The 25,349-nt window shown below is 43.2% G+C and overlaps 2 protein-coding genes across 2 annotated transcripts in view; both read right to left on the reverse strand.

The window, feature by feature from the left end:
- Positions 1-9,482, reverse strand: part of DUPD1 (dual specificity phosphatase and pro isomerase domain containing 1) — a 53,945-nt gene extending 44,463 nt beyond the window's left edge. The window contains exon 1 of the mRNA XM_032115663.1: positions 9,403-9,482. The gene's annotated coding sequence lies outside the window, so the exon portion shown is untranslated. The remainder of the gene's footprint in view (positions 1-9,402) is intronic.
- Positions 1,240-25,000, reverse strand: LOC116447047 (dual specificity protein phosphatase 13-like). Its single transcript, XM_032115664.1, has 4 exons — positions 24,364-25,000; positions 10,308-10,499; positions 9,403-9,623; positions 1,240-1,663 (listed from the first exon to the last, which is right to left on the reverse strand). Exons 2-4 carry the CDS (start codon positions 10,496-10,498, stop codon positions 1,449-1,451), a joined length of 627 nt encoding a protein of 208 aa, XP_031971555.1. The 5' UTR covers position 10,499; positions 24,364-25,000; the 3' UTR covers positions 1,240-1,448.
- Between the last annotated feature and the right edge of the window lie 349 nt (positions 25,001-25,349).

Consider the following 25,349-nt stretch of genomic DNA (forward strand, 5'->3'; position numbering starts at 1 on the left):
CAGTCTCAAAGGATGGGACCCTTTCTGGAGGGAAGACCTGTGCCTCTGTTCCCTGAGAGGAAATTAGTCTGTAGCATTGCTATGCTTTACTTAATATGTTTATGAAAGTGGAAACACCACCTGAATTCCTCTATAGACTCTGCAGGGAAATCATGTTTCCATATTGCACTATGAGAAATGCAGTGAAGGTGTGCTATGCTCAGTTAATATTTTTAATGTATGGAGGTAAAAGAAACTTCAGTTCAGAAGAAGTATATGCTTCCCTCTTTCTATTCAACATCCATGGTGCTATAAATACAAACTGCAGGGTACTTTCAGAACTGAGAGCCTTTAAGACTTCTCGAGGGAAAACATCACACCAAATTAATCTGCCGTCAAGTGGAAATTCTATATTGTTTGCATTTGCCAATGTTCTGTATGTGGCTATAATTGCACTGAAGCAAATATCTGCTTCGAGTTCTTCACAAGATTAAATGTGGCCAATTGGGCGTAAAAGAGTAATTGAAATGCAGAGCTGCTGCTTTGGATTTGTTAGAGGCATTGCTCATTTTTGCTCTGACATGACGACACTAGGTTCTGACTTTCCATTAAAACAGGGAAATTTGGGGAATGTGATTTTGAGCGTTGGGTTGCAAGCTAAGAGGAGGACATTTCTGTCTGGCACTGCGCTGCCCTGCAGTGTGCCAGCAGGCAGTGTGCCCTGGGCGTGCTCCTTGCTCCATGTGTGCAAGGGGACACCTTCCTTCCTCTGACCAGCAGAGAGGCTGTCAACAGCTGAGCCCCAGGGTACAGTGTCTGCTTGAGACCTCCAAAACTGGCTCCTGAGGATTTCATGGTCCTTAAGTTCTGAGTATTTGCCACAGATATGAAGTGAAAAGGACTTGTGAAGGTCCAGCAAGAGCCTCCACGGCTTGTAACAGAGGGAGTCCAAGGTCTGAACTGGATCCTGACTACTGTCACCATGTCAGACCAAAGGACCATGTCAGCTTGCAAAACCTGCAGTCTCACCCTAACCCAGCTGGATGTGAAATGTTAAAGATTTGCTTAAAAGCCTCATGCTTTCTTTTTATTTTTACTAGTTTAGTCATTTTCCCTCTTGCCAAATAAATGCAATTATAAGTAAGTAAAAAGCATTTTTTCAAGTTGACTGTGCTGCCTTTTAATTCTGCATGAAAACCCAACTGCTCCTTATGCCCTGCCCAACAGGTAGTTAAATAAACAGACCCAGGTGAGCAAAACTGCCAGTTTGAATCCTTTATTTCATTTTCTTTCCAGTTAGTGGGCTTATCCAAAAAATACATGCCTACCAGCTCCTAACAGTTTGCTCATGCTCAGCCTTTCCCCAGACTTTCTTTGTGCACCTACAGAGCAGTCCTGACAGCATCCTTGCACTCTTCAGTAAGGGCAGCATCTCTTGGGCTGGTGCCAGGAGACACACCTTCTTGGCACTAGCAGGCCTCTGCTCCTCTGCCTGTGCCGCTTCCTAACCGAAGGTCCAACTCCCAAAGCTGCTGGAGGAAGCCAGAGTTGGGGCAGATCCCTCTGTGGGAGCGCACGGTCTGAATTGCAGCGGAGAGGGACATACCTTCACAGATCATTAAGAAAGCGAGGACAAGAGTTGCAGACCGACTGATTCCCATTGCACAGTGAACCAGTACTTTGCCTGGAAAAAGGAGAGAGATTTGCAATTATGCCAGCAGGCCTCATGGTAGGAGTTATTGTGCGGGAGCAGAGATGGAAGCTGGTACTGGGGATGGGCAAGCAGGTGCCCTGCAGAGCAGCCCTGGTGCAGTTCCCCTGGTTGGGGAACATGGGGCGTTTACTGGCTAGGAACAGAAAATTAGTAATTGCGTTCCAGGATCCACGGTCGCTTGTTTGAGCTTAGCTGTCAGCCTGACAGCACACCCTTATCCCTCCTGCCCAGCCTGCCATCCGTTGTGTCCCTGCTTGCTCATGTGTGGGTTTGGGAGTGATGTACTTGCTGGCAAAGTTTCAAGAGTTCACGCTTGAAGGCCATGCTGTGGGAAGCAGCCTTGGCAGGTTACTTAGTACCAGAGGGCTTGGAAACTTGGGATTTCAGAAGTGCAATGCTCAGGATTGCTCACTGCTGTTACAGGAACGCTCCCGGTTTTCCACAAGCTCTTTTTTCTTCTTTGCTTAGGGCAGAAATGCTTTCTGAGGGTGCTGACTGCTGCCCAGACTTTTTTGGAAGTGTGTGAAGAAAATGGGTGTTATCATTAAGAACAGCTGTTTGTATATGGCATTTGCACCAGATCACTTAAGCATTTTTATTTCTATAGCCCACCCTTTATTATTTTATTTCTATAGCCTACCTATAGCCTACTAATCACTGTCCTTCCCTAATGTCTGTATTTTCCCTTGTTTATTAAGTGACCAGCAGAATGACAATTTAAGAAATGTTCTTAGTTTTCCAGAGATTTCAGTGTGAGGTGTGCATCTTTATTAGGAGTCCATTAAGGGTAACATCATGAATCCTTCCCCTGTTCCTATAAGTGAGCCTCAGGGAACACCTTCCAGGGATCCAGCAGTATAACTTCCTCCTTCCCTCTGCTCTTCTTTTAGTTTTCCTGCTGTGATCATGAACAGAAGCAGGCCAAGAAACTCAATTCTGTATTGCAATTGCCTCCCAGGTTTCTAACAAGTGACTTTGACCCATGTTGGAAGATGAATATTTTTTTAAATGGTCTTATTTGAAATTAAAGGAAATTTTTAATTTAAAGGGAAATTTTGCTCTCAGATGGAAGAATTCAGGTTTGTAGTCCTTTCCCTCTAGATGTAAACAAAGAGCTCATTCTGGAACCTGAAAATTTGCATCTTGTAAGTATTGTAAAATGCTTCAGCTTTCACAAAAACAGTAAGATCAATGAGAAATTTTTAGTTGAGGGTGAAACTCAATTGTTGTATAATTGTTCCTCTCAATTATAACAATGCATGAACATTTTCAAGCTTTCTTGTCCTTTGCTGCAGTCAGATCTATTTTTCTCACATAGACCATGGCCCAGCAACTCAGCATTATTAGAGTAACAAGTGATTAGATGCAGATATGAACTTCTGACCATCTAATGGACAGCTCTGTCTCCCATTAAGGCAGCTGAAGAAAATGTCTTTTTAGCATGAAAATTTCAGAACAGTTCTGCACTGGAAATCTTCACAAGTTTGAAACAAAATATTTTCTACCTTTTTTCTTTTTTTTTTTAGACTGTCACATTTGTGGTCTCTTGTTCATTCATTGTATAGCTGTACAAAATGCAATTTAGTGGAGTACAATTTATATCCAGAAAAGATGAAAAATCAGTGACAACAATCCCATGTTGCTTTTTTCCTTTGGAGATGCAATAAACTATCTCAGATGCTGCTTCTCTGCAAAATTTAAGGAGGGGTAGAAAGAATGGACAGCTTTTCAGTGCTAGTTCCTTGCTTTGTTTGTGCTTACAGCATCTTAATTTCTCTATTATTAGGGAGTGAGATAAAAATATCCTTGTTGGATGATGAGCCTAGATTCAAACAAAAACCTTAGACTGATTGCCCCCATCTCCCCGGGTGTTAATTCTGGGTACTTCGTGCAGAGCTTTTAATCTTAAATCCCATTTTGTTTATGACAGAGTATTTATTTAGCAACCATTCTAGTTCTGACTAATGATGATGGCATAGCCACATGCTCAGAGAGTGTGAGCATGTGTTGTGAAAACCTGCTCTGGCCAGCAGGTTGAGAGAAGTGTTGAATTCCACAATGTATGTGACACAGCCACCTCTCATTATCCCGGCATGAGAAATCCGAGCACAGCCCTAAAGATAGACATGTCTTCAGTAGGAATAAAGGGACAAATATAGTCTTCAAGGAAGTGGCAAAAACAGCTCTGGTGACAGCAGACTTGGACCGGGCATCAAAACCTTTGAGGGAGGGAAGAGGTTTTCCAATGTAAAGCTAGTTTTGCAGAGTTTCTAGTTCTGTTTTATCATTCAGAAACAGTTTCATAGAATTTACTAAGATATTGATGCCCTTATTTGAGTTAAATTGCATCTATCTGTCAATTCCACTAACTTCATGAAAATTCTTGGAAGTTAAGTCCTGCTTTTTATGGGCATATGGAGAAATGTTTTGCACCCCTGCTAAAAGATAATGCTAATTTGAATTTCCATCAGACTTCTTTTTCAATGTACTGCACTTCCGTTAGCCTTCCCACCAACCTTGTAGGGTATGTATGCTGTATTATCTTCCCCTGAGGAGGCACTTGAGATCCAAACAACCCTGATCTGAGATTTTCAGAAGAGCATAAAGGAATCAGGAGCACAATTTCACTTTGAAAAATACTGCAAATAGGGCTAGGCCAAAAGATTTTTGGAAAATCTTTGCTTCAGAATTTTGCAGGCCTAACTGCAATGTGGTGGCAGGGATGGGAAATCCAGACATTCACTCAAATGTGCACCCCAAATAACAGAAGCCAAGGAACAAAATGTTCTGAAAACATTTCTTGGAATCAGAGCCACTCTTTTTTGTTTGTTTTTTTTTCTTTGTCTGAAAACGTTTGACCTACCAGCACTCTACAACTAAAAGAAAAAGAATTTATGGTTTGAACTGCATCATAAGGGACAAAACCAAACAAGAACAGAAAGAAATGCCCTTGATGTTAGATTTGATTTTGCATTGCTATATATTTTGAAATTAAATCTAAATTTTGGAAATGAAATCTAAACTGGATGGGGGACAGGAGACTTGATGTTCTGAATCTAAGTTTTGTAAAATTGTTTGAGCCCTTTTTTTCCCCCCAACCTGTATGAAGACTTCTGCCTTGGAAAATGCTCTGCCTCACCAGCAGTCTCGAACTGAAGGCCAAGCTGAGCACAGGTACAGATGCTGCTGTTAAATACTGCCTGTTGTGCTTTTGTTGGAGGCACAGAAAGCAGAACAAATGCCAGGCTCCTGCTTGTACAGCCTTACTCTCTTGTTTTGTGTCTGTGTCTGGGAGGAGATGGTGTCCAGAAATAATACACTGTATTTTCTTCCCTGTTCCTCTGGCTTATCTGCACTTCAGAAGAGTCCTCCTATATCAGCAAACAGCTTCAGAAGGTGTCTTGGTAAAAGCCTGGACAAGCCCCAAGTATTGACCGTGGTCCTAATCTGCATGGCTCTCTAATCACTTGTTCCCATGAGGATGCAGGTATATTATCTCTTTTACAAGTGCAGTATGTATTCCACATTGTTAACCTCTGTGCATAGTGAAACAAAGGCTATGATAAATGCTGGTACACTGACAATAAAATGACTTGTTTGTTGCAGATAAATCAGTCATGTGAAATGATTTAATTAATGTAAAATTGCTCTAATGAAAGCAGATTTGAATTTACTGTGTGATTATTTTTAGCAAATAAATTGAATGTTAAACTTGAGTAAGGAAACAAAAGCTGTGTTGCTATTTGGTTCTGTTTACAAGGTCAGACCCTCGTCTCTTAGCAGTGGCTGCAAATGGGTGAAGTGACACTCTGAACCCCCGGTGACATCCTGCATGTGACCAGTGCCTGGAGCATGTCTGCTCCATGGGCTGACTGTGGTGGGCGATTCCAGCCATTCCATCCGCCCCTCATGGGACACAGCTGAGGCATCCCAGCACTCAGGCTCGGATTTGTAGGTGGCTGCTGGACCACAGCCACGGAGAGCAACGTTCACAGAGGCAGTTGTGTGTTCCCCTGTCATATGGGAGGCCAGGAGGTTATAACCAAATCTCTGTACCACAGAAAGCATCCCATGAGCTGCCATCTTCCAACTCTGCCTTCCCCACCCCCATTCAACATACAGTGCAAAGAGAAGCTGGACTGGCCCCACATTAGAGGACCATGTTGCAACCTTCTCAATGAGCATGAAACAGGATCCCTTAGGAATAATGGGATTAACTGAGGAGAAGTAGGGGCACTTAGCTTCTGGCATTATTAAATCTTGCAATCCTTATTTGAAATTTTGCACCACACATCTCGAGCTACTTTTTGCAGAGGCAGACAATAACTGTCATCTGTCTGGGATTTGTGCAGAACAATAACACTTGGTTTTTAACAGAGGATTATGGATATTCTATCCAGCTCATGCTTGCTGTAACTTTACTAACATCAAAGGGTTTGCACTAGGGATAAAGTTTGCACATTCAACTTTGTTGGCCAAATTCAAGTTGGGAAATTCAATGTTGTTGAACAAAATCAGTCATTAAAATGCATAATAACTTATTGTCCTTTTGCTAATCATCATTAAATGAGCTAAATGTCCTAAACTAGCCCTTGCTTTCTTGCAGGATGGATTCAATTTGGCTTAAGATGAGGCTCCAGATCTGTCACCCATAGTGAATGTCTCAGCTGCCCTCACTCCACTGGATCCAGCAGAAGTATTCTGCTCAGCAGGAGAGCTCAGCTGGGCTAATGGGCCCTAGGGGCTCTTTCCACGATTTTCTCATCTCCTGTTAGGTTTTAGCCAGGTGCAGAATCCACTGTCTGTTTCTTGATTAATCCAGTATCTGTTTTGTCACAGTTGAAAATAGCAAGAAGCCTACAGAGAGCTTTAAATAGTGGCATGTCTCTTCTTCCCACGCCTTCAGAGCAGGTAAGAGCTGTCATCTGCTGCAGAGTGGGAGGTCAGACTGATGTAATGCACCTACGATGGAGTCAAGCAAGAGGATCCTTTTCTCCAAAGTTAAGCAGCTTTCGTAACTCCCACCAACAAGAAGGTGACAGGGGAGGGAGCCCAGCTTTTCATTTGCTCTGCTAAAGTGGAGGAAGGGAAATGGCTTTGAGAGAGTCTGTCATTTCAAGATGTTAAAGGGTGATTTTAACCTGCCTGTTTTAAACATGTTCAGAGGTCAATAAAAGGCCGAGCTCTTTACTTGGGAATCTTTCTCTCAGCACAGTGTTAGTTTAATAGTTTTCATGACATGCTTTCATCAAGTTCTCTTTCCCTCCCCCTTTTGTTAGACTTTACAAAACCCTGCTGATTTACTTTACATTTAGCTGCACTCCAGAGAAATGCAAATTGCACAGGTGGCCATGCAAAGGGTCAAAATTGATATTCAAGGTGTTGTCCTTCCAGCTTGAACATGAGGGAGAAGGCCAATACTTTCCCAACTCAGTGTTTTCCCTTGTAGGGAAGGGGACAGATTGTGCATCTGCTTGCTCTTGTCTGAGCCTTCCCAAACAGCTCTGTTACATGGGCAAAGAAACAGCCAGGCTGTGCTGAAGGAAAGGCAGCCAAGGAAGTAGGGATCATAAAATAATACTTACATGGCATGGCTGCAATAGTTGTGCATGTATTTCCTAATTTCTGCAACAAAAATAATGAAGGAAGTCAGGGTGCAATGCAGCCATTGACCACTGTGACTGGAACAGCTCCCAGCTAGGAGCAAGGAAGTGCACACTCCTCTGCTTCCTTTTGCTCACACTCTGGCACCTGAGTTTTAAGAAACTGCCTTAAAAACAAACTCCTTACATCACCAAAGATAATATTCTGTTCAGCTAAGGTAGAAATTTGGAATAAATCTGTCTAGGCTGTTTTCTGGACTCATGGTAGAAGGCATCAGAATTTTTTTTCAAGCACGACGGAATAATAGTTCTTACCTACTTCTAATGAGTACTTGATTCATAGTTTTAAATATGTTTGTGCTTCATACAGTCTTAACTTTGACTTATCCTCTTAGGCAAAAAGGATAATATATTTCCATTAAAGAAAAAAAGAAAAATGTTGAATTTGCTTGTAATAGTTAAGCAGTAGTCTTAAATGACTTCTCAACCAAACAGTAGTACCTTGTTACATCCTGTATTTAATATGGACAGGCTTCTTGTCACGTGGTGTATTTTTTTGTTGTTGTTCAACTTCACTGCTTATAATAAACACTATTTTTTTTCTTCTAAATGATGTGAGTAAAAATTCCCTCCCTGTGTCATCCCTGCACAGCTCATGGGTATTTAGCTCCTAAATTTCTGTACCTCAGGAAATTATGCTTCCAGAACATCTTGTTTATATATTTTCTAAACTGTTGCACTTTTCTCAAAATGATGAATGTCAGCAACAGCTGGACAGCGTATGATTAAATTTCACCTTGTCTCCATTCCCAGAACCCTGCTTCCATATGGAGTTCAGTAAAGCTATATTAAAAGCATGGGAGTAGGGATAAATATGCCTTGAGCCGTAACTTGTTCTGCATTCATAACTTAGTCTTTCGGTATGCATTTTGTAAAGCACTAGTTTTGTTTGCTATTGTGGCTTCCACAATTCATCTGTTGTTTTCTGTCTTTTGTCAATTGATTTGGAACTTTGCTTTTACACACATGTGAACAGATTTTGGATCTTACCTTTCTCTGGAGCACTGCCAATAATGACTTCAATTGCAAATAGCATATGCTGTAATAGAAATGGGTGAAAATCCAAATTCCCCAAATGCAGCCCTAAATTGCACAAAGGCAAGTATTTTCTAACAGGAGAGATCAAGCCCTCCTAAGAGCAGGAAACACAGAGGCACCTACCATGAAGGTACACTGCTTGCAGTTACTGTATCTCTCCTTCCTGGCTAATCTGGTATGGATCAGATCTACTAATGCATATAATTAAGCTGGGTAGTTAGTACTTTAGGACCCTGATCGAACTTAAAGCTCAGCATGATGCAAGCAAAACAGTTTGCTGAGTGTGTAACTGTTCTCTTAATAAATCACTTACTTTTGAGTAGTATCTATACAGTTTTGTGGCACAGTAATGACTTGCTTTTGTGAAGGCTTGCCCTTAGCAGTAATGATCCCCCATTAGCCCCAAGCCTCTGGTGTTGTACCTGGCATGTATTTAGTGAGTCTGAGGATTTTGTGGGCTGTCTTTCTATTTCAAAGTTATACTTTTTCTAGCAACAGCATGACATTATTCCTGGCTGGTGGTGTTGCTTAAGCTCCCTTCTACAGAACCGCTTTCTAGCAAGTTCCTCCCTATTCTGTGCCTGTAGGACTTGCACAGATTGTAGCATTATAATTGAATCTTTTTACTCAAATATGATGCTTGCGCTTGTCTTTTATTTTAAATCCCATCACTAATTTGAAAAGATCAAATAATGTGCCTCCTCCCAGGTCAGTGTATCCCTGTAGGTCACAAAGGACACTTGCTATTTTGTCTTTTGCTGATGATTAACACTAGGCATGGGGAGAACCCTTTTAAAAGGCTGTTCAGTGCATCCTTCCCTGTTTCAGGGAAACAGGAGAACTCCCACTCACTGTAGGAGTTCAGGAGGCAGGTAGGATGCTACTTGGTTTGAGTATCTCCATTCTTACCATGTGCAGGTGGTTGGTTTATGTCAAATAATATTTGATAACTTGCCCTGCTTGTCTGCTATGCAGAAGATATGCAACATGCACAGATGGTCTAGTTACCTCTTGGGGAATTCAATGCTGCTCTGATGTACTGAGCAACTGGATAGAAGTGAATGCTGAGATCAAAGTTTGGGTTGTCCTCTGCTTCTACTCCATAGTAATCCACAGGCAAGTCATTGTAGAACTTGGGCCCAGTGTTGATGCGGAATCTCCCGGCAGCAGCATTCACAATGTGGGAGATGCCCATGCGGCTCAGCTGTGCCTTGTCACGAGCGACATACCTGGAAGAAAGATGAGGAATTATATTTGCTTGCTGCATTGCAATGCAGGGAAGAACACGCTGCTGATGGTGAGTTTGTTACAACTGCAGGAAGTGGTAGTGGCTATTTTTCTGACAGGTTGATCAGGTCTAAAGTGTCCATCAAAATGCTTTGAGACAGAAGTGACTTGTTAAGAAACTGACTCTTAGATTTCCCTCAGTTTTTTTCCAAACATATGTTTAGATGGTTCTCAACTGATAAAGGGTGGTGGTGGTAGATATTTCTGCACAAGCTAAGGGTTTTCTGATTTCAAGGGCTTTCTCACCAAGTCACCTCTGCTGAGCATTCATCAGTTCAGGGACTGATGCCACTTGGCAAAGTGAGGAGAAAATGAGCTTGATGCTGTTTTACCCAGCTCTGGCATGACTGCCTGAAGTAGCAATGCCACAGCTTCAGTGGGCTGTTGCAGTGTGTGACTCCTGCACTAATGCAGGAGTAGAAACCAGGATGGGGAATATTCTTCTTAAGTTAGTTAGGATACGTTTTCTCTGGGCTATAGCATCCTATGCACAGTTCAGTCTTGTTCAACACTTAGACCTGTTGTGAGAGGTCCCCAGACTAGTGCCTAGCTCTCTTTTTTTAAATAAAGAGTGGAAGATTTGGGGGGAAGAGTTGCAATAACCTTCAGCCCTTCCTGTCTCTTACAGGTCTCCCACATAAAGGTTTGGCCAGACTTCATCCACATGCCCTGTGGGGTGTGTGCGTGTGCAGAACAGGTGCCGCAGCTCCTCCAGGGATGGTGTCCCAGCGCTGCTCCCACTGCCAGGCATCCAGCTTGAGGCACTTCTTATCCTGGGCCGCCGTAAGTCCTGGCTGCACAAGGAGTCCCAGGCCATCCTGAAAGGGGAGGGCAGACATTCACCACCAGCCAGAGATATTTCTGACAGCCCCCTTTCTTCCTCTCACCTTCTCGAACAGTTGATTAAAACTTCATTATATTTTTAAAGATTATTTTCTTCATAGGAAATGGGGAAGTTCCTGCTACTGTCTGGAATTCTAAATGCTATTATTAGCACAGTGAAAAAGCTCAGCCCTTGATACGCCAGCACGACTTCTGCTTTGACATGGAAAGAGGTAATGCTATGGAGAACATCTTGTGTAAATGTATCTACTCAAAGGGTGTAGAAACAAGGTATTAATTTGGTATGCTGAAGTTTTCCTTTAACCAGGTAACTTGGGCTTCTTTACATATACTTAATCTGATTTGTCTTCTAATTTCAACAAACTGATCTCGACTGAGTAGAATAAGTCATTCACTTATTAGTCATTAGCTATTAACTGTCGACTTCAATGGGGAAAACTCTGTAAGCAGTAGTTTGGTTCTTTCCAATGGTATTTACTGGCCATACTGGTTGTCCTCATGACAAATGCTCATGTTAGAAAAATCTGGACGAGTTACAGTGATTCCAGCTGTCACTCATATGAACATTAACTAATTTTTTTAATAAGTTCTTTAATTTGCATACCTCTCCTCTCTGTTCCCTTCACAAACTATCCCATTTCTAATCTTGAAGCAAGTACTTTAGTTACAAGAAACACTTTTTTTAGGCATCACTTTATCTCTGGAATTACTCTGTTTCCATACGGTACATTTCTTTTGAAATAGTGGCTTCTCTACAGCGTTAGCTGTAGATTTGAACTGTTGGGAGGATTTTTTCAGATGGGAATAGAAATTATATTTTTCCCAGAGTTCTAAGAAAATATTCAACTTCTTTTTGGTATGTTCTAACAATGAGCCAAACATCTGCATTACATAGATAGTAGGAAATCTGTCAACTCATGAGCCTTAAAACAGAAGCACCTGTCTTGGACATGGTTGAAGTTGTAGTCAGTGAGTCCAAGTCTTGCTCTGGCACTGCCTGAAGCACGTCTTCTACATAAATGATTTGAGGGGTGGTTTGGGGTAAAACAGTCCAGGACAGCAAACCTGGAATCTTGGATCTTTCTGCTGAACATATCTATCGTTATCAAATGGGTTTTTAAGTTCAAGCACCTTCATTGATGATTGCTTTTCAAACACCAGCTGTGGTGAAATGTTCTCCTCGTTTCCCATCCAGGTATCTTCTCTAGCTCTAAGTTTACATTTTGGTGTAATTTTTTTTTTGCATGCACAAAGACCAAGCAAGAGGATCTGAAGGCTAGCCTGCTTTGGGAGCTCATTGCACCTTCATATTAATACGGTGCTTTGCTGAAGGGCAAATGGAGCAACTAATTCCCTGAAATATCCACAGAAAAGAAGGAGGAAAGTGTCAGAGTTAGGCTACAGAAGGTGGCCCCTAGAAGTCATCCTTCTGCCCTGCATGTGGGGTGATCTGCCTTGCCACCTAGTTGCCAGGAGGAGCCCTCTGTTATTTCAGTACACCTTCTTCTGCCACCTTCATGGCAGCTTTGGCCTCTTGGATACAGTAAGTTTTCACCAAGTGATGTTCCCAGAATGGTCTTGCATTGTTAAGAGAGCATTACAAAGGTCTCCACTGTGGAATGTGCTTCCCTCCCAAATGTGCTTATCTCCTCCAGTGTCAGCTTTTACTGTGAAAACAAAAGCAGATGTTCTTGTCCATTTTGGTTGGCTTTATGCAAGTGGAGGCATGGAGGAATTCCCTACTGGAACAGGCATCTCCCATTGATTTTGATCGCAGCTTTGACACTGGCCACCCCAGTGTCCCCTGTGCCAGCTCTGCCTGTCTCCTGCTGGTGATTTTGGACACTTCTCTCATCCCACACAGGAGGTCTGCGGCAGAAATGGGACTTGGATTTCCTGTGCCCTGACCACAGGGCCATCTGCCAATTCATTAAGTACTTTCAAGAATAACAGCCTCCTCCAATCCTTCCCGCCTCATAATATCTGCAACAAATGTTCCCCTTTTTTGATGTACCTAATTCCTTGCAGCATGGCTAATGACCACTCTAGGGCACTTCTCACTCCTTGTAAAGTCGCTTTAAACTGTTTTGGTTTTTTTCTTATTCAGTACTGCCTGTTATCCTTTTCTCTAACCCTGTCCACAGTATAAATACTTTGATTTTCCTATTACCTCAGAGGACTGAAGGCTGCTGTCAGCCTTGCTTTCCTAAGCCTCACAGGAGCTGGGCAGATAACTGTGACGTATAGTACACCTAAGGAAAAGTGCTCCTTCAAAGACTGTTTTGTGTTGTTTTGTTGAAATTGTTTCTAGAAGGGAACATAACTGCATAGGCTGGGCAAAAGGAGGCTACATGTTGTATGTATCCACAGCTTTCAATATCCATGTGCTACGTGGATATTGAAAGCTGTGGAATAATGGTCTTTGTAAGATGGGACTGCTTCAGAATTTTCCTAAGATGACTTTCAGCTTGTGCTCACATGGATATTGTATTATAGCTAAGGAATTTACTCCTGTTGAAACACAGATGTGAACTGCTGATGGTGTGTACAAAACTCATTTCATCTTCCTTCTGGTCACATTTTTTTAACAGGAGAATAGCACCAGTTTGTGTAAACACTATGTCCAATAAAATGGAAGGACTGGAGTTCAAATTTCAAATGTGAAAAAACTGCAACTAACAGGCTGGGAATGATTCAAAAGCAAAGAAGCCTCAGTAGGACTATTCAACTAATATGCTGAATAATGAATGCACTGAAAAAATAATAGCTTTCCATAGAAAATTTACAAACAGAAAAACAAGATAATTTTTTTTCTGAATAAATGACTACTCAGTTCTGGCAGCAGTCTAACATCTTAACTCACTAAATTTATACATGCAAGTGTCATTACTGAAATGCACATGTTTAAAGAGAACAATGCTACGATTAAAATTTTGTGTAATGTTTTATAAGGAACATGGATAGATTAAAAAAAATTTAGTATGAAAGGAAAATTATTATATGTAATAATGTGATGGCTGTTCATTTAAAAAAATGTTTTTAATGATTCTCAGCTCAATTCCTCTACACTGACTCTTTGTAGTGGATCTGTTTCTGAGATGTGTGTTGTATGAACGAGCAATACAATTTTAAAATGCTGGTTTCTGAATGATGATGACATGAAACATTCCTGATCTTTGCTCTGCTGGAGATGTATTATGGTAATTATTCAATCACTTAGGAGAAGTTTTACCATTATATTTATATTAATTTTGAATTGGTTTGTACTGCAACTGTAATTGTATCTGAACTATGCAATAGAATTTCCTTAATTACAGGTAGCAGGAGGATTGCAATCAAAGAGGCCTTTACAAGCACGTCATTCTGATGATGCAGTGACCCAGAGTATGACACAAGCTGTTTGTGCCTCCATCCCTGCCTGCACCTGTAGCCACCCCCCTGGACTGATGTGTGTTGGTGGCTTTGCTGCAGTTGGGCTATGAGAGCAGCCAGGTCAATGGTTCCTTATGTATCAACTATCCCAGGAAGAAAGGAAAGTGGTCCTGTGAGAGGTCTCAGATATCATCTCCTTCCTGACTGTTTAGGATTCCCATCTGCCCAGCAGTGAATGCCCCTATGGACTGCATATACTGCGGATTCTTTGGTTGGGATTCAGTTAATTCAGTGACTAAAGCTTTACCTGTAACATAATCAGTGCTATTCAGTGCGGTGCCGAGGAGCAGGCATTTAGAGACAGGTGTTCCTTTACAGGTGTCTCAGTCCTTGGAAACATATGCCACCTTTTATCCAATTTCTCCAATTCCACAATATTTAACTAAACAACAAAAGGAAAAGTCAGTGTAATTTGACAATTTGACTTTACATTGATCCGAGATCAAATTCAGAGGATGGTATGAAGGCTGAGATGAAGCAACAGAAAATCCTGCAGCATGATGCTGTGGTAAATCAGGAGGAAAAGAACAACTCTTGTGTCTAGGATATTTAGTAGAAAGCCTTTACAACCTCTGCTTTAAATTGCATTTTCCAATGCCAGGATAAAGGAGGGATCTGCATATAATATAAGGATGTCAATGCTCTCATTTCAATCAAGTGTCAAATATACTAATCATCCCAGGGCCTATATTGGCTTTTCTGTATGGGTAGAACATAGCCATTTTCTTATGATGTAAGTAAAGATATTTCTGAGTCTTTAAATCCTGAAAACAAATTAGCCTCCATCCTGTGTTTTCTCAAGCTGCTATGTGCTATAACCTTGCCATCCCAGTGAAGATATGAGTCTGACTATACTTCAGATAGACTGATTTGTGGTGGTAAAAGACTAGGCTGAAGCCTGGGGCTTGGCCAAATAGGTCGTGTCAAGTTCATGCCTATCAGGTATTCAAAAGCCATAAACATTTCTCAGCAAGCCTATCCCCTGGAAAGGTTCCTCCAAGATAACATATGTTTGAGAGAGGGTTTTGTGTTGCTACATCGCCACACAAATGACAAGTATTACTGTCATCATTCTTCCTTCCTTAGCGTTTAACCCAATAGTCTCGCTGGAGTCGTAATTTATCAATTGCTAGAAGCAGTACGAGATATAGATGGTATGAATCAAACACAGCAATGACTGAGGTAGGGCTGGCTGGACTTGAAAGCTGATAGAGGAAGTGTCTAGGGAGGCACAAGGTATTTGAGTAGCCAACTGTTTGTAAGAAAATCTCTCCAGCAGCTGGAGGATGTAATCTGAACAGCACTTCCAAATTTAGTAGAGGCTTCCAGACCCACAACTGTAACCCAGCTATACGTTTAGGGCAAGGCACCCACTTGGTGGGACTTGGCAAGATCTATTAGGTGGACTTGCTCTCCACAGACCACGCAAGGCCTGTGTTGAGGAGCAGACTAATCTCTGTACTGAACAGCCTTGAGCAGCACAAAAAAGGCAAAAACATCTGATTTTTCTTCCTCTCAGTATTGCATTGGCAAACATTTTCTGTCCTAACTTTAGAGGAACTGTGATGCTTCCCCTCTGTCCAAGTAAAATTTCTCTGTGTGCCATCCAGGCAAATCAACAGCTACATTTTTGGTGCAATGCACTCTTCAAATGTAGCAAAGAAGTTGATCAACCCATCCTGGTTCTCAAATATGCTGAATTTACCACAGTTTCCACTGATGTTATGGATTTCCAAGCCTCAGAAGCCTCAAAAATGTATAATTTTTTCATAGCAAGTCAGTGGGCCAGGCTGCAGTTCTCAGACCTGATGGTCTTGACTGTTTCAGGATGTACATTAGCATGCAGGCCCCAAGGCAGGGTGGCCTCTTGAGTTTTTTTCTGTGACTGTAGTATAAAATATTCTCTTGTCATCACCTGGTTAGTACATTTGTATTTACCAGCCATGTGTGCAGTTCCTGACAGTGGCTAGACAGACTCAGCCATCCTTTGATGTGCAGCCATGTTGTACCAAGTGTGCAAAACTCGACCACCTGCTGATTTTGCTAACTCTTCTGGGTCTTGAATGTATGTTTATTTTATTCTTTAGCCATGGGAAGCCAACTCTGTAGAGTTATTGCCCACACAGAAGCTTTGAGTGGATAAGAGAAGTGAAAAATATGAGCAGCAAAATTAATTTTCCCTGACCCATCCCTTCCTCACAAAATGAAAAATCATGGGTTGCTGTACCTAGTGGCATATTTGTAATGTAAGTGTGATCCTAACCATGTTTATGAGCCAGGAGAGAGTCGTGGACAGAATCTGTACCAGGTAGAGGAATGCACATGGAGTATGCTTTACAGAAACCATGGCTGATAGGTAGCACCACCAGAAGGATTGTAGAGATGAGAGAGAGTTTATCCACCCCAAGCTCTTCTGTGGCCTCTTCACCACTGAAGCTTGGGTATATTTTGTTTCTGAATTGGACTTTTTATTTACTAGTTACAAATTTTACATGCCCTTTTAATAGTGTGCATTGTAACTATTTAAAGCTGAGCATTAAACAGGCCCAGACACTGTTAACAATCTGCAGGTTACGATATATTTTTTTGTGTAACTGCTTGTTATAGCATCAACTACTAAGAATTTATTACTGGTGCATTTTAGGTAGTGCTTTACAGTCATTTAATTACAGCCATCCAGCAATCATTACATAAATATGCATTGAGAGCAAGAACCCCAATATAAGTTGACCCAAAAGGCTTTTACCTGCCAAGACCAGAGTTTGGGCCCTCAGGTGGCAATGATGTCATTGCATATGCAGAGAACACTGAGTTTAAGGCTGTGCAGGGAGCTGCATTCCTCCCAGCACTAGGTGTTCATGAAATCATCAGCTGGAGCAAGAGCACTGTAGAGCTCTAAGGACCTGAACTTGGCTCTTGGCAAGCAAGTAAAGCAAAGTCAGTTCCCTTCCAGCCCTAGTCTCTGCAAAGATGTGGCTTTTGGCTGTGAGCATGGAAGGCCAGCTGCAAAACTAGGCCCTCTGGAGCCCATTGGTACCTCTGCTCTTACCTGCCAAGTGCCTCCTTACATCCATTAACCCAACCTGACCTGGCAGACCACCAGACACACTTCATATGACCCAAAGACAGTAGCTGGTCCAAAACGCATCTACCACATCTCCACGCTATTTGTGACTGCAGCACCATGCCCATATTTGACAACCTCTCTAGCTCCTGGCCAAGCTACTGCTCCTACATCAAATATCACTGCTGGTGTCCTCTCCTGCAATCAACTTCAGCCATTAGACTTCACTGTCAGTTCTGACAGACTCTTAACTCCTTCCTCCATTCAGTACTGACATTTTTCACTACTTACTTCTTGAGAAAGTAAAAATCCCAATCTATAGCATTATAGCACTAAACAGTTCTTAGACATGCTATGAAATACTCTTGATATCACTATGCTTGCACTTGAAGACAAGCTCACCTAAAATTTAGTTGTTCTGTGTTAAGGCTGGCTCTTCTTCTGGGCTCAAGAATTGTTACATCACTGTATCTCTCTTGCCTCCAGCAATAACATGTTGGGGGTGAAAACTGGTATTCTCTGAATTGGTAAGCTCCGTTTTTCCTCCTAGAAGCACCCTCAGAAGCTTACTGAAAAATTGAAGGACGAAACATTTCTGAAAGACAGGCTGGCAAGTTGATGCAGGTTGCTCTAAATCAGGAGCAACATGTGCCGCTTTGATTTCCTCTTGGAGCTGCCAGTCGGAACCAGCTGGGTTGTCTGGCTGACACTGGTTTTTTGGTACAACTACTCCAAAGCCCTCACTCTCCCTGAACAACACAAATCCTAGTTGCTTTTTCACGGCTTATAGCAATGCTTTACCAATATCTGCAGCCTGCAGTTGCAGGGAGCATGTGTTGCTCTCGTTACTGGATGCCGTTAGTACAGCATGACCCTGGGGAGAGGTACAAGCTGGGATTTATTGACAGATGGCCTGAAATGTGCTGAGTCTGTTCTCTGATGCAGACCTGGTGGCCTGGAGGCTCACCTTTGTGGTGATGTGGTTCAGCCTCACACTGTTACTGTGTGGGAGATAGAGCCTGTTCATGCTGTAGCACAGACACATTCTCTGCTCCATCTCCAAGCCCGTTTGGGGTGAAACTGTGACTGCCACGCAGCCAAAGTCCTACACTCTTTTGTATACAGTCTGCTATGTAAGGGGTGTTGATTTGGACCGCACACATCCAACCAAATACGAGAAAGCCAGGTGGGTTGCTGGGTGTGCTGCATTGAGCTTGCTCAAAGAAGGACGAAGTGTCCCTTGGGGGTTGTTTCCAGTCTCTCAGCATGGTTTTATTCTTCAGATTTACTCCACGTCGCATATTCTTAATCTAGCCTCATCAAATTTTCCCAGGTCACCTCCTAAATGATCCGAAGTCATGTTTCTTTCTTGCTTTGGCAAGGTTTAGAGGCCAAGGATTTCCTGTGCTGTGCCTTGCACAAAACTCCAGTTGCAATGCAGTCCCTTGGGTCAGCTTCCTGTGGCCCAAGAGAGTTTAGGAGCCCACATCTGAAGGTGAATGAGGCTGCTGTTAACAATAACTAATACAGCAGTGTCCTCCAGCCCAGAACTGAAAACATCAGGCTTCAGAATTCAAAGAATTCCATTACAAATGAATGGTTTCTGCCCCAAGGATCTAACCAAAAGGATGGCACAATGCAAAGCCCTTCTCCCCTGTGACTAGCTCTGGTATGTTCTTCTATCTTAAAAACAATATATTGCCGCTTTTTCTTTTTTTTTCTTGTGTCTCTTCTGTTGGAGGGCATTAGAGTTTTCACTGCTCTTTGTTCTTGTCCTGTGGTCTCTACCAGCACCACAAAGACAGCTCAGCTACCCAATTTACCCGAGACAGCAGACACATAGCCCCGACACTGGCATAGCAGGAGGCTTGAGTAACCTGCTAGGAAGTAAGATGGGAAACAGCAGGAGGTAGGCAGCCAAGATTCCCTGGTGTTTCTTGGGCACTGGAAAGCCTTTCATAGTTTTTATTACAGTGATCCTGTGAGGAACAGTGCTGTTCCCACCACACAGGTGGAGATGGTAAAGTTAAGCTTGATGATTTTCCTACGTGTCTCCACAAGTCTGAGCTGGGAGGCAATCCAGGGGCAGAGTGCTGCCAAACACTGGTAGCAATAGCTGGACCTGAATAAAGAGTTGCCCTCGGGTTTAATGTGGGTCAAAAGCTTTTACTCATCTCTAGCAAGTGAAAGGCAGCTTACAATAGGAGGTGAGTAACCATCAAGGTTGGACTTCCACGCTGGTGGGCAAGGTTTTTTAGGAATGCTTTGGCAGATGTTGGCTTCAATGCCCAAAAGAAAATTCAGAACACATAAAATCAAAACAAGGACAAGAAACCCTTTTATCACTGTTCTCCTGATACCCTTCTTTCTGAGCTTGCAAAGTCCTGTTTTTACAGTTATTTAAAAAAATAATAGTATGATCTCTTATTAAATGCAGTGACATTATGGCTTTAAACCAACTGTGCTGTCTAATTGTCTCTTTATCTTTCTCACATCCCAGCCTCTCTGATCTAAGCCTTGCTAGCAATTTGATAGCCATGGCAGGACGTGGAGAGGTCTGGAAGGTTAGTTCCAGTAGCCTGTATTTTGCACCAGTGACTTCTGGCAGAAAGATAAACCACAGAGCTGATTGCAAGTTCCTGTGGCCCAGGTTTCTGGCTACAAAACTGGGAAGGATAAACACCTTCTTAAGCACTGCAAGATAGAAATAGAACAATAGAAAGGAATGGAAATCCTCTCGTAATGGCTAGAAGCAATCCAGATGTTTTGTTTTATTCCCACCATGAGAACTATGGTCAGTCCTAGTGCAAGCTTGGCCACCTGTCAGATCAAGTTTGTGAACTAAGGCTTATGGGAATTTGACACGCTCTTGTCTTGGAGCATGCTGGTATGATCAATGCAGAATCCTCCTACAGCAGTGACACAATGTGTATGCTACCCATGCTGTTCCAGATGCCCCTCATAAATCATTAAAATACTGGCTAGTTCTAATCAGATCCTTTGAGTTATAACGTAATATACTATTTGAGAACTAAAACCAGTAAATCGAGTTAGACTGAACACAGCTGAGGCTTGCTTGCTGATATGTGTATAGTCTAAGAGATGCAACGGAAGGAGATGAAATCCCAAGTCAGCTAAGCAAATTGCTTTCTTCTCATTGTAAAGTCTTGCTACTAAGTCTGTGGAAGAGAAAAAAATAGGAATTCATCATACTCTGTAGCAGAGCTGATTTGAGGTCTAGAATTTCCCAGCAATTGTGTTAGCTCTTGGGATTATAGGTATTTCTGATCATTTGTCCTCCAGGCTAACTCTTAACCATCTTTCTAAAACAAACTAGCAGCTAAAAATTTGTGCCTTCAAATGTTATAGATCACCCACTACAAAAACAGAACATATTTTCTCCTATAGCATAGAAAACAGGTAACTTCTAATACAAAAAAAAAAAATCATATCCCATTAGAAGGCAGCCGTTGTGTTTGCACTCTTCAGTCTTACCTGGGACACAACAGGCACCTTTGTGAAGGGGAGGCTGCAGTGCCCAAGTGCTGGGAACCCAGAAGTTTGTGTGCTGGGGTGCTACTGCATAAACCCAAATAATCAATGTTTTCTACATGGAAAAGGTTGAGGGCCATCTGAATTTTTCAAGTGTTATCTGATTCTGAGGACAACACAGTATAGGGTATGGCCAAGCTCCATGACCAACAAGTAGTTTGGCCACCATAAATGGTATCTGTCAAAGAATAATACTGAAAGCTAACTTCCCCATTTATGCTGTATTTGCATGGACATTTTGTTTCTTGCATTATACTTAAAAGAGTAATTGTTTCTTCCCTTATGGCAAAGACAGTCTGGGGCAGAGGATCCTGCAGGCTCAGTACTGCTGAGTACTTTCTCATATTTACTTTGTACTTTCTCCCTTAAACCTCTCTGTCCTAAACTGGACAGAGTGTTTTTAAAGCCCATAAAGCAGAGTAACTTGGCACCTGAGTTATACCTATGGAGCCATATTTCTGTAGTGGTCTGCAGGGAAGGCTCTCAGAGTCCCCAGTTATGGTAGCCTCCCTTCAGTCAAAAACATCACCAGAACAGGACTTTGCTCTAATCCTGTGAAAGCCTGTTATTCTGGGCACAGGCTTAGCTTTTGGGAGGTGCGAGCTGTATGAACTCTTGGGGTTCATGCTGGCAACTCCTGAACTGAAACATCTGGTGATGCAGAAAGTCAACATAAACCAGTGAACAAAGTCTCTATGAGTCACTGGCAGTAAATAAAAGAACTATCAAAACCAAGGCAGTAAATAATGGGTGGTGAACAGAGTGAAGCTTGGCCTATTTGAAAGATGCACCAACACCTCCAAAGTGGGTGCATGTATGGAGCAAGATGGATTAATATCGTGTTTTATTTCTAATTAGACCTCAAGCAAATTTGAATTTCTCTTAAACCTGGTGGCGAAATAGTTGAAACATAGAAAGAGAAACAATGATCAGCTTCATCAGAGGTGCAGCACAGCTTGGTGCAGCAACTTAATGAAGATTTGTTGGTCAACAACAATCTCCCAACCCACTTAACATGCTCTCCATTTAATTTGCTCTGCTATTGTAGCAAATGTGAAGCCCCAAAGTCAGACTCAGCTTTTGTGGCTCTTGTAGCCTCTGCAGTGTCAGCAGGAAGCACAAACCAAAGAGTTAGAGCCTAGACTCGAGCAATGTATATTTCTCTTAATGAAACCCAAACCCAGGTGACATTTTTGGGAGAGCGGAAACAGGAAATGTAGTCCCTTTGGGGGGCAGGGGCTGTTCACAACACTCAGAAACTTGGCCCACGTTTCTGGTCTCCTCCCTTTCTACTCCACAAAGGGCTTGTAGCACTTTTAGACAAACTTGGATCCATTGTATGTTGTGAGAGAACCTGCTGGGAAATTAGGGGACTCCTGCACTCCAGGAGAGAGGAAATGTGTGTTTCTGCTTTGTGTTTTTAGGAAAGTAGGAAGATTCAAAATAAAACACAACAGATGGAAATCTCACAGAGACAGACACTGGGAAATGTTTAGACAAGCTTTGTTCCCAGTTCTTGAGCTTAGAATTTAGCCATGAAACTGCAGAGAGACTTCAGAAAGACAATGAAATGCATTTTGGCTTCGAATACAGTTCCTCCAGATTCCAACAAGAGTTGTGCACGTGAATCTGAAGGCAGAATATAGCCAGCAGTATGGGGAATAGATGTAATATGAGAAACTCTCATGCTATATTATTATAGTCTGAATTGTTTCCATCATTTTGGGTTAAGTAATTCCCCACTATCCATCTCTAAAGCGCAAACAGTGCAGCCTTGATGTGCCCCAGGGAAAGGAAGCAAACCAGCCTTTGAATCTTTACCCAACCTTACTGCTCATATTTTGCTTTCAGTGAGTAAGTGTTCAAATCCTTTAATACTTCATTCCCATAAAAATATATTTACCAGGGGTTTTTGTGGCAGCAGTGAGGCTGTGTTTATTATTTTAGGAACACCACACGACTGGCTTTAGAGAAAAGACAAGGCAGGAGCATGGAGTGCTGCAAATCTATCAGAGAACAGCATGTTTTCCACCTGTTGAGGCAGCAACCACAATAACAGATGCACATAATAATTACCTGTACCTCAAAGGCAGCACCAAGTCCTGCACCTTCTGCTCCCCACCTAGCAGACAGCTTGGTAACAGAATTACAAAAGAGAAGCATTGAGACAGAGTAGGTAGTACTTTGTGAAGAACGAAAAAGCAGCTCTTATTAAAAGAAAAACTGGAAGGTGGAAGATGAGAAGGAAAGATCTGACATGCCACGATGCTAAAAGAGTGGAGCTAAGGGACTCCAGGAGTCTACCTTTTTTTTAGAGTGGCAGTCAGGTTTTTACTAATACCCTTTCCAAAGATGCTTTCATTTGTATTCTGAACATTAGAGATAATTTCGACTGATAAATAGGTGCTCCACGTAGCTACTGGAGCCCATTCCTTCCCAGAGATGGATGGTTCTGCAGTGGCAAGAGGGGCACACAGGATAAGAGCCTCATCTTAAGTGACACCATGAATGATCACAACTTTGTGCCAGTACCCTGTTCCTATTCCTCTCTCTGCTGCCTGGCACTGGGATTGTGCTGGAGCTACACACACCCTTTTGTTTCCAAGTGCCCCAGAACACCTGGTGTAAGAAGGGCAGGGGACAGTATGGGGAGCAGGGATGCATGGCAGGCAAGACGTTTTTGGTTTTTCCTGCTTAAGTGCTGAGGCTTGTAAGGCTTGTCTCTTTTTCCTCTTCCTCTGACTACCCAAAGTGGTAACATTTGGCTGGGTGAGGATTTGACCTCTGGACTGATTTGTACCACCGTAGTTCCTTGTTGCACAAAGGAACAGATCCTTCCTAGAAAGGATTTGTAGGGGAAATGATCTCAGGCCCCATTTAATCTTGACAGAAGAAGATGATGAGAAGACTGTGTGCTGAGCTGGAGTTTTCCTTTGAATTCCTATGGTGTTAAAGGCAGCACTATAAATAGACACACTATCCTTTTTACCCTGGTACAATTCTGTCTCTGGCTCCCCATACAGACAGCAAGTCTGCTGGTAGGTATTTAGCAGGAATTAATTTAACCCAGTCTTCTCCTTCTGTACTCTTTTACTCCAAGCATCACAATGGCTTCCACAGCCATACAAGCATATTTCCTCAATAAAAATGTTCTGAGGAAGACTGCTGATATTAAAAATCCCATTTCTGTCTGAAAAGTCTATCCTAGTTATAAATAATCCATAAATGCCCCAAACTATAAAGAGTTAGTATTAAAAAAAAAAAAAAAAAGAAACCCTGCACCTCCCCGCCCCCCTTACTCTCCTCTCAAACTTCTTACTCTTTCATTTCGTTTCTCCCAGGTTTTGTTTGTGAACTGCACACCATTTTATTCATAGTCTGTTTCACATTTTCTCCAGTGTAACTGGCTGGACAGTCTCTCCCTTCCCGGGATCGACTTGTGAACATCAGCTGAGAGGAAGGAAACCCACATCCAGTGTTTCATAGCTATTATCTTAAAGATAGAGCTGTAAGAAATTTAAATACAAGCCAGATTGGTATTTAAATAAAATGGGTTTGTTTTTTTAAGCATCGTTTTTAGCAAGAGATCCTCAGCCTGTAAGTCCAGCTGGAAAGCAAACTCGAATTTCACAAATATTGGAGTTCCTGAGCATAAGGGCCCAGCCGCTGCTCTGGCCTGGCCCTGCCAGGGGCTCGCTGCTGGCGGAGCTGGCTGTGGGGGGGTTACATTGCTCGGTGCAGGTGCTGACTTCACTGGGGGTTGGTTTGTAAACAAGCTTAAAAGTACTTGCCTGGTAGTCGAAGCTCCCGCGCTGCGGTGTCTTGGATTACCTTTGTTTGAATAATACCACTCACTTTCCTCCTAATGTGCCAGCTGCACAACAAATTTCTAGCTTCTCCGGGTGTTCAGTTTATTCAAAGTCTATTTTTAATTCTGTTAATTATAACCCGTACTCCTCTACCCTCTTTGGACCTGCAGCAGGAGCCGGGGCAGGCAGCGGGCGAGGCTGAGCCGTGGAGGAGGCCGGCGCTCAGGCGGTGCCAGCGGCTGTGACCGGCCGGGGCCGCGGGCGGTGCCGGGACACGGAGCCTGAGGGCTGCCCCGACAGCCGGGGGTACCACTCCTGCTCTGTGCGGGGCAGCTGCGGCTCAGCCCAGCTGTGAGGCGTGAGGGGCTGGCTGAGCTTAGCCCTGGCCCGCCCGTGTGGGGGGCAGCCGGGTCCGTCCCTGCTGTGCCCCAGCCTGCCAGACGGCGCGGGCCACCCGCGGCGGGACAGGACGAGCGCGCTACCGAGCATCGGCTGCCGCGGTTTCCCCAGGGTTTGACCCGAATTCGGAGCAAAGCGGCCAAGGAGGGTCCGAGGCCCGGGTCCGGGTGGCAGCGCCCGCCACTCGGCGCGGCCCCGCCGGGACCCTCCCGCAGCCTCCCGACCGGCCGGGGGTGCCGCCCGCGCCGGGCCGCCCGCGCCACCTGGCGGCCGCAGCCGGAGCCGCGGGCGGGGGCCGGGCGGAGGGCAGCGCCCGGGACGGGACGGGATGCGGGGTGGGATGCGGGGTGCGCTTTTGGGAGAAAAGCGGCGGGCGAGACATCGCAACATGAGAAGTTGCATTCTGTGTGTTACTCTGCTGTGCTTACAGTATTTTTACCATCAGAGTAAGCTGCAGATTCCCAGTTGTACCAATAAGTATTTTAAAAGCGCGGTAAGTTTGTATCCTGTGAAATGCGTTTAATGTCCGCATGCTGTAATAACCCCAGCAACAGCATCCTCAGCTCTGC

Source organism: Corvus moneduloides, chromosome 8 (genome assembly GCF_009650955.1).
Source record: "Corvus moneduloides isolate bCorMon1 chromosome 8, bCorMon1.pri, whole genome shotgun sequence".
Taxonomy (NCBI): domain Eukaryota; kingdom Metazoa; phylum Chordata; class Aves; order Passeriformes; family Corvidae; genus Corvus; species Corvus moneduloides.

Coding starts and splice junctions, on each gene's coding strand:
- LOC116447047 (XM_032115664.1), bottom strand. CDS start 10,498: ATGGCCTGGGACTCCTTGTGCAGCCAGGACTTACGGCGGCCCAGGATA. Junction 9,624..10,307: donor AACCTTTATGTGGGAGACCT/GTAAGAGACAGG, acceptor TCTTTCTTCCAG/GTATGTCGCTCGTGACAAGG. Junction 1,664..9,402: donor AGCATTGAATTCCCCAAGAG/GTAACTAGACCA, acceptor TCCTTTTTCCAG/GCAAAGTACTGGTTCACTGT.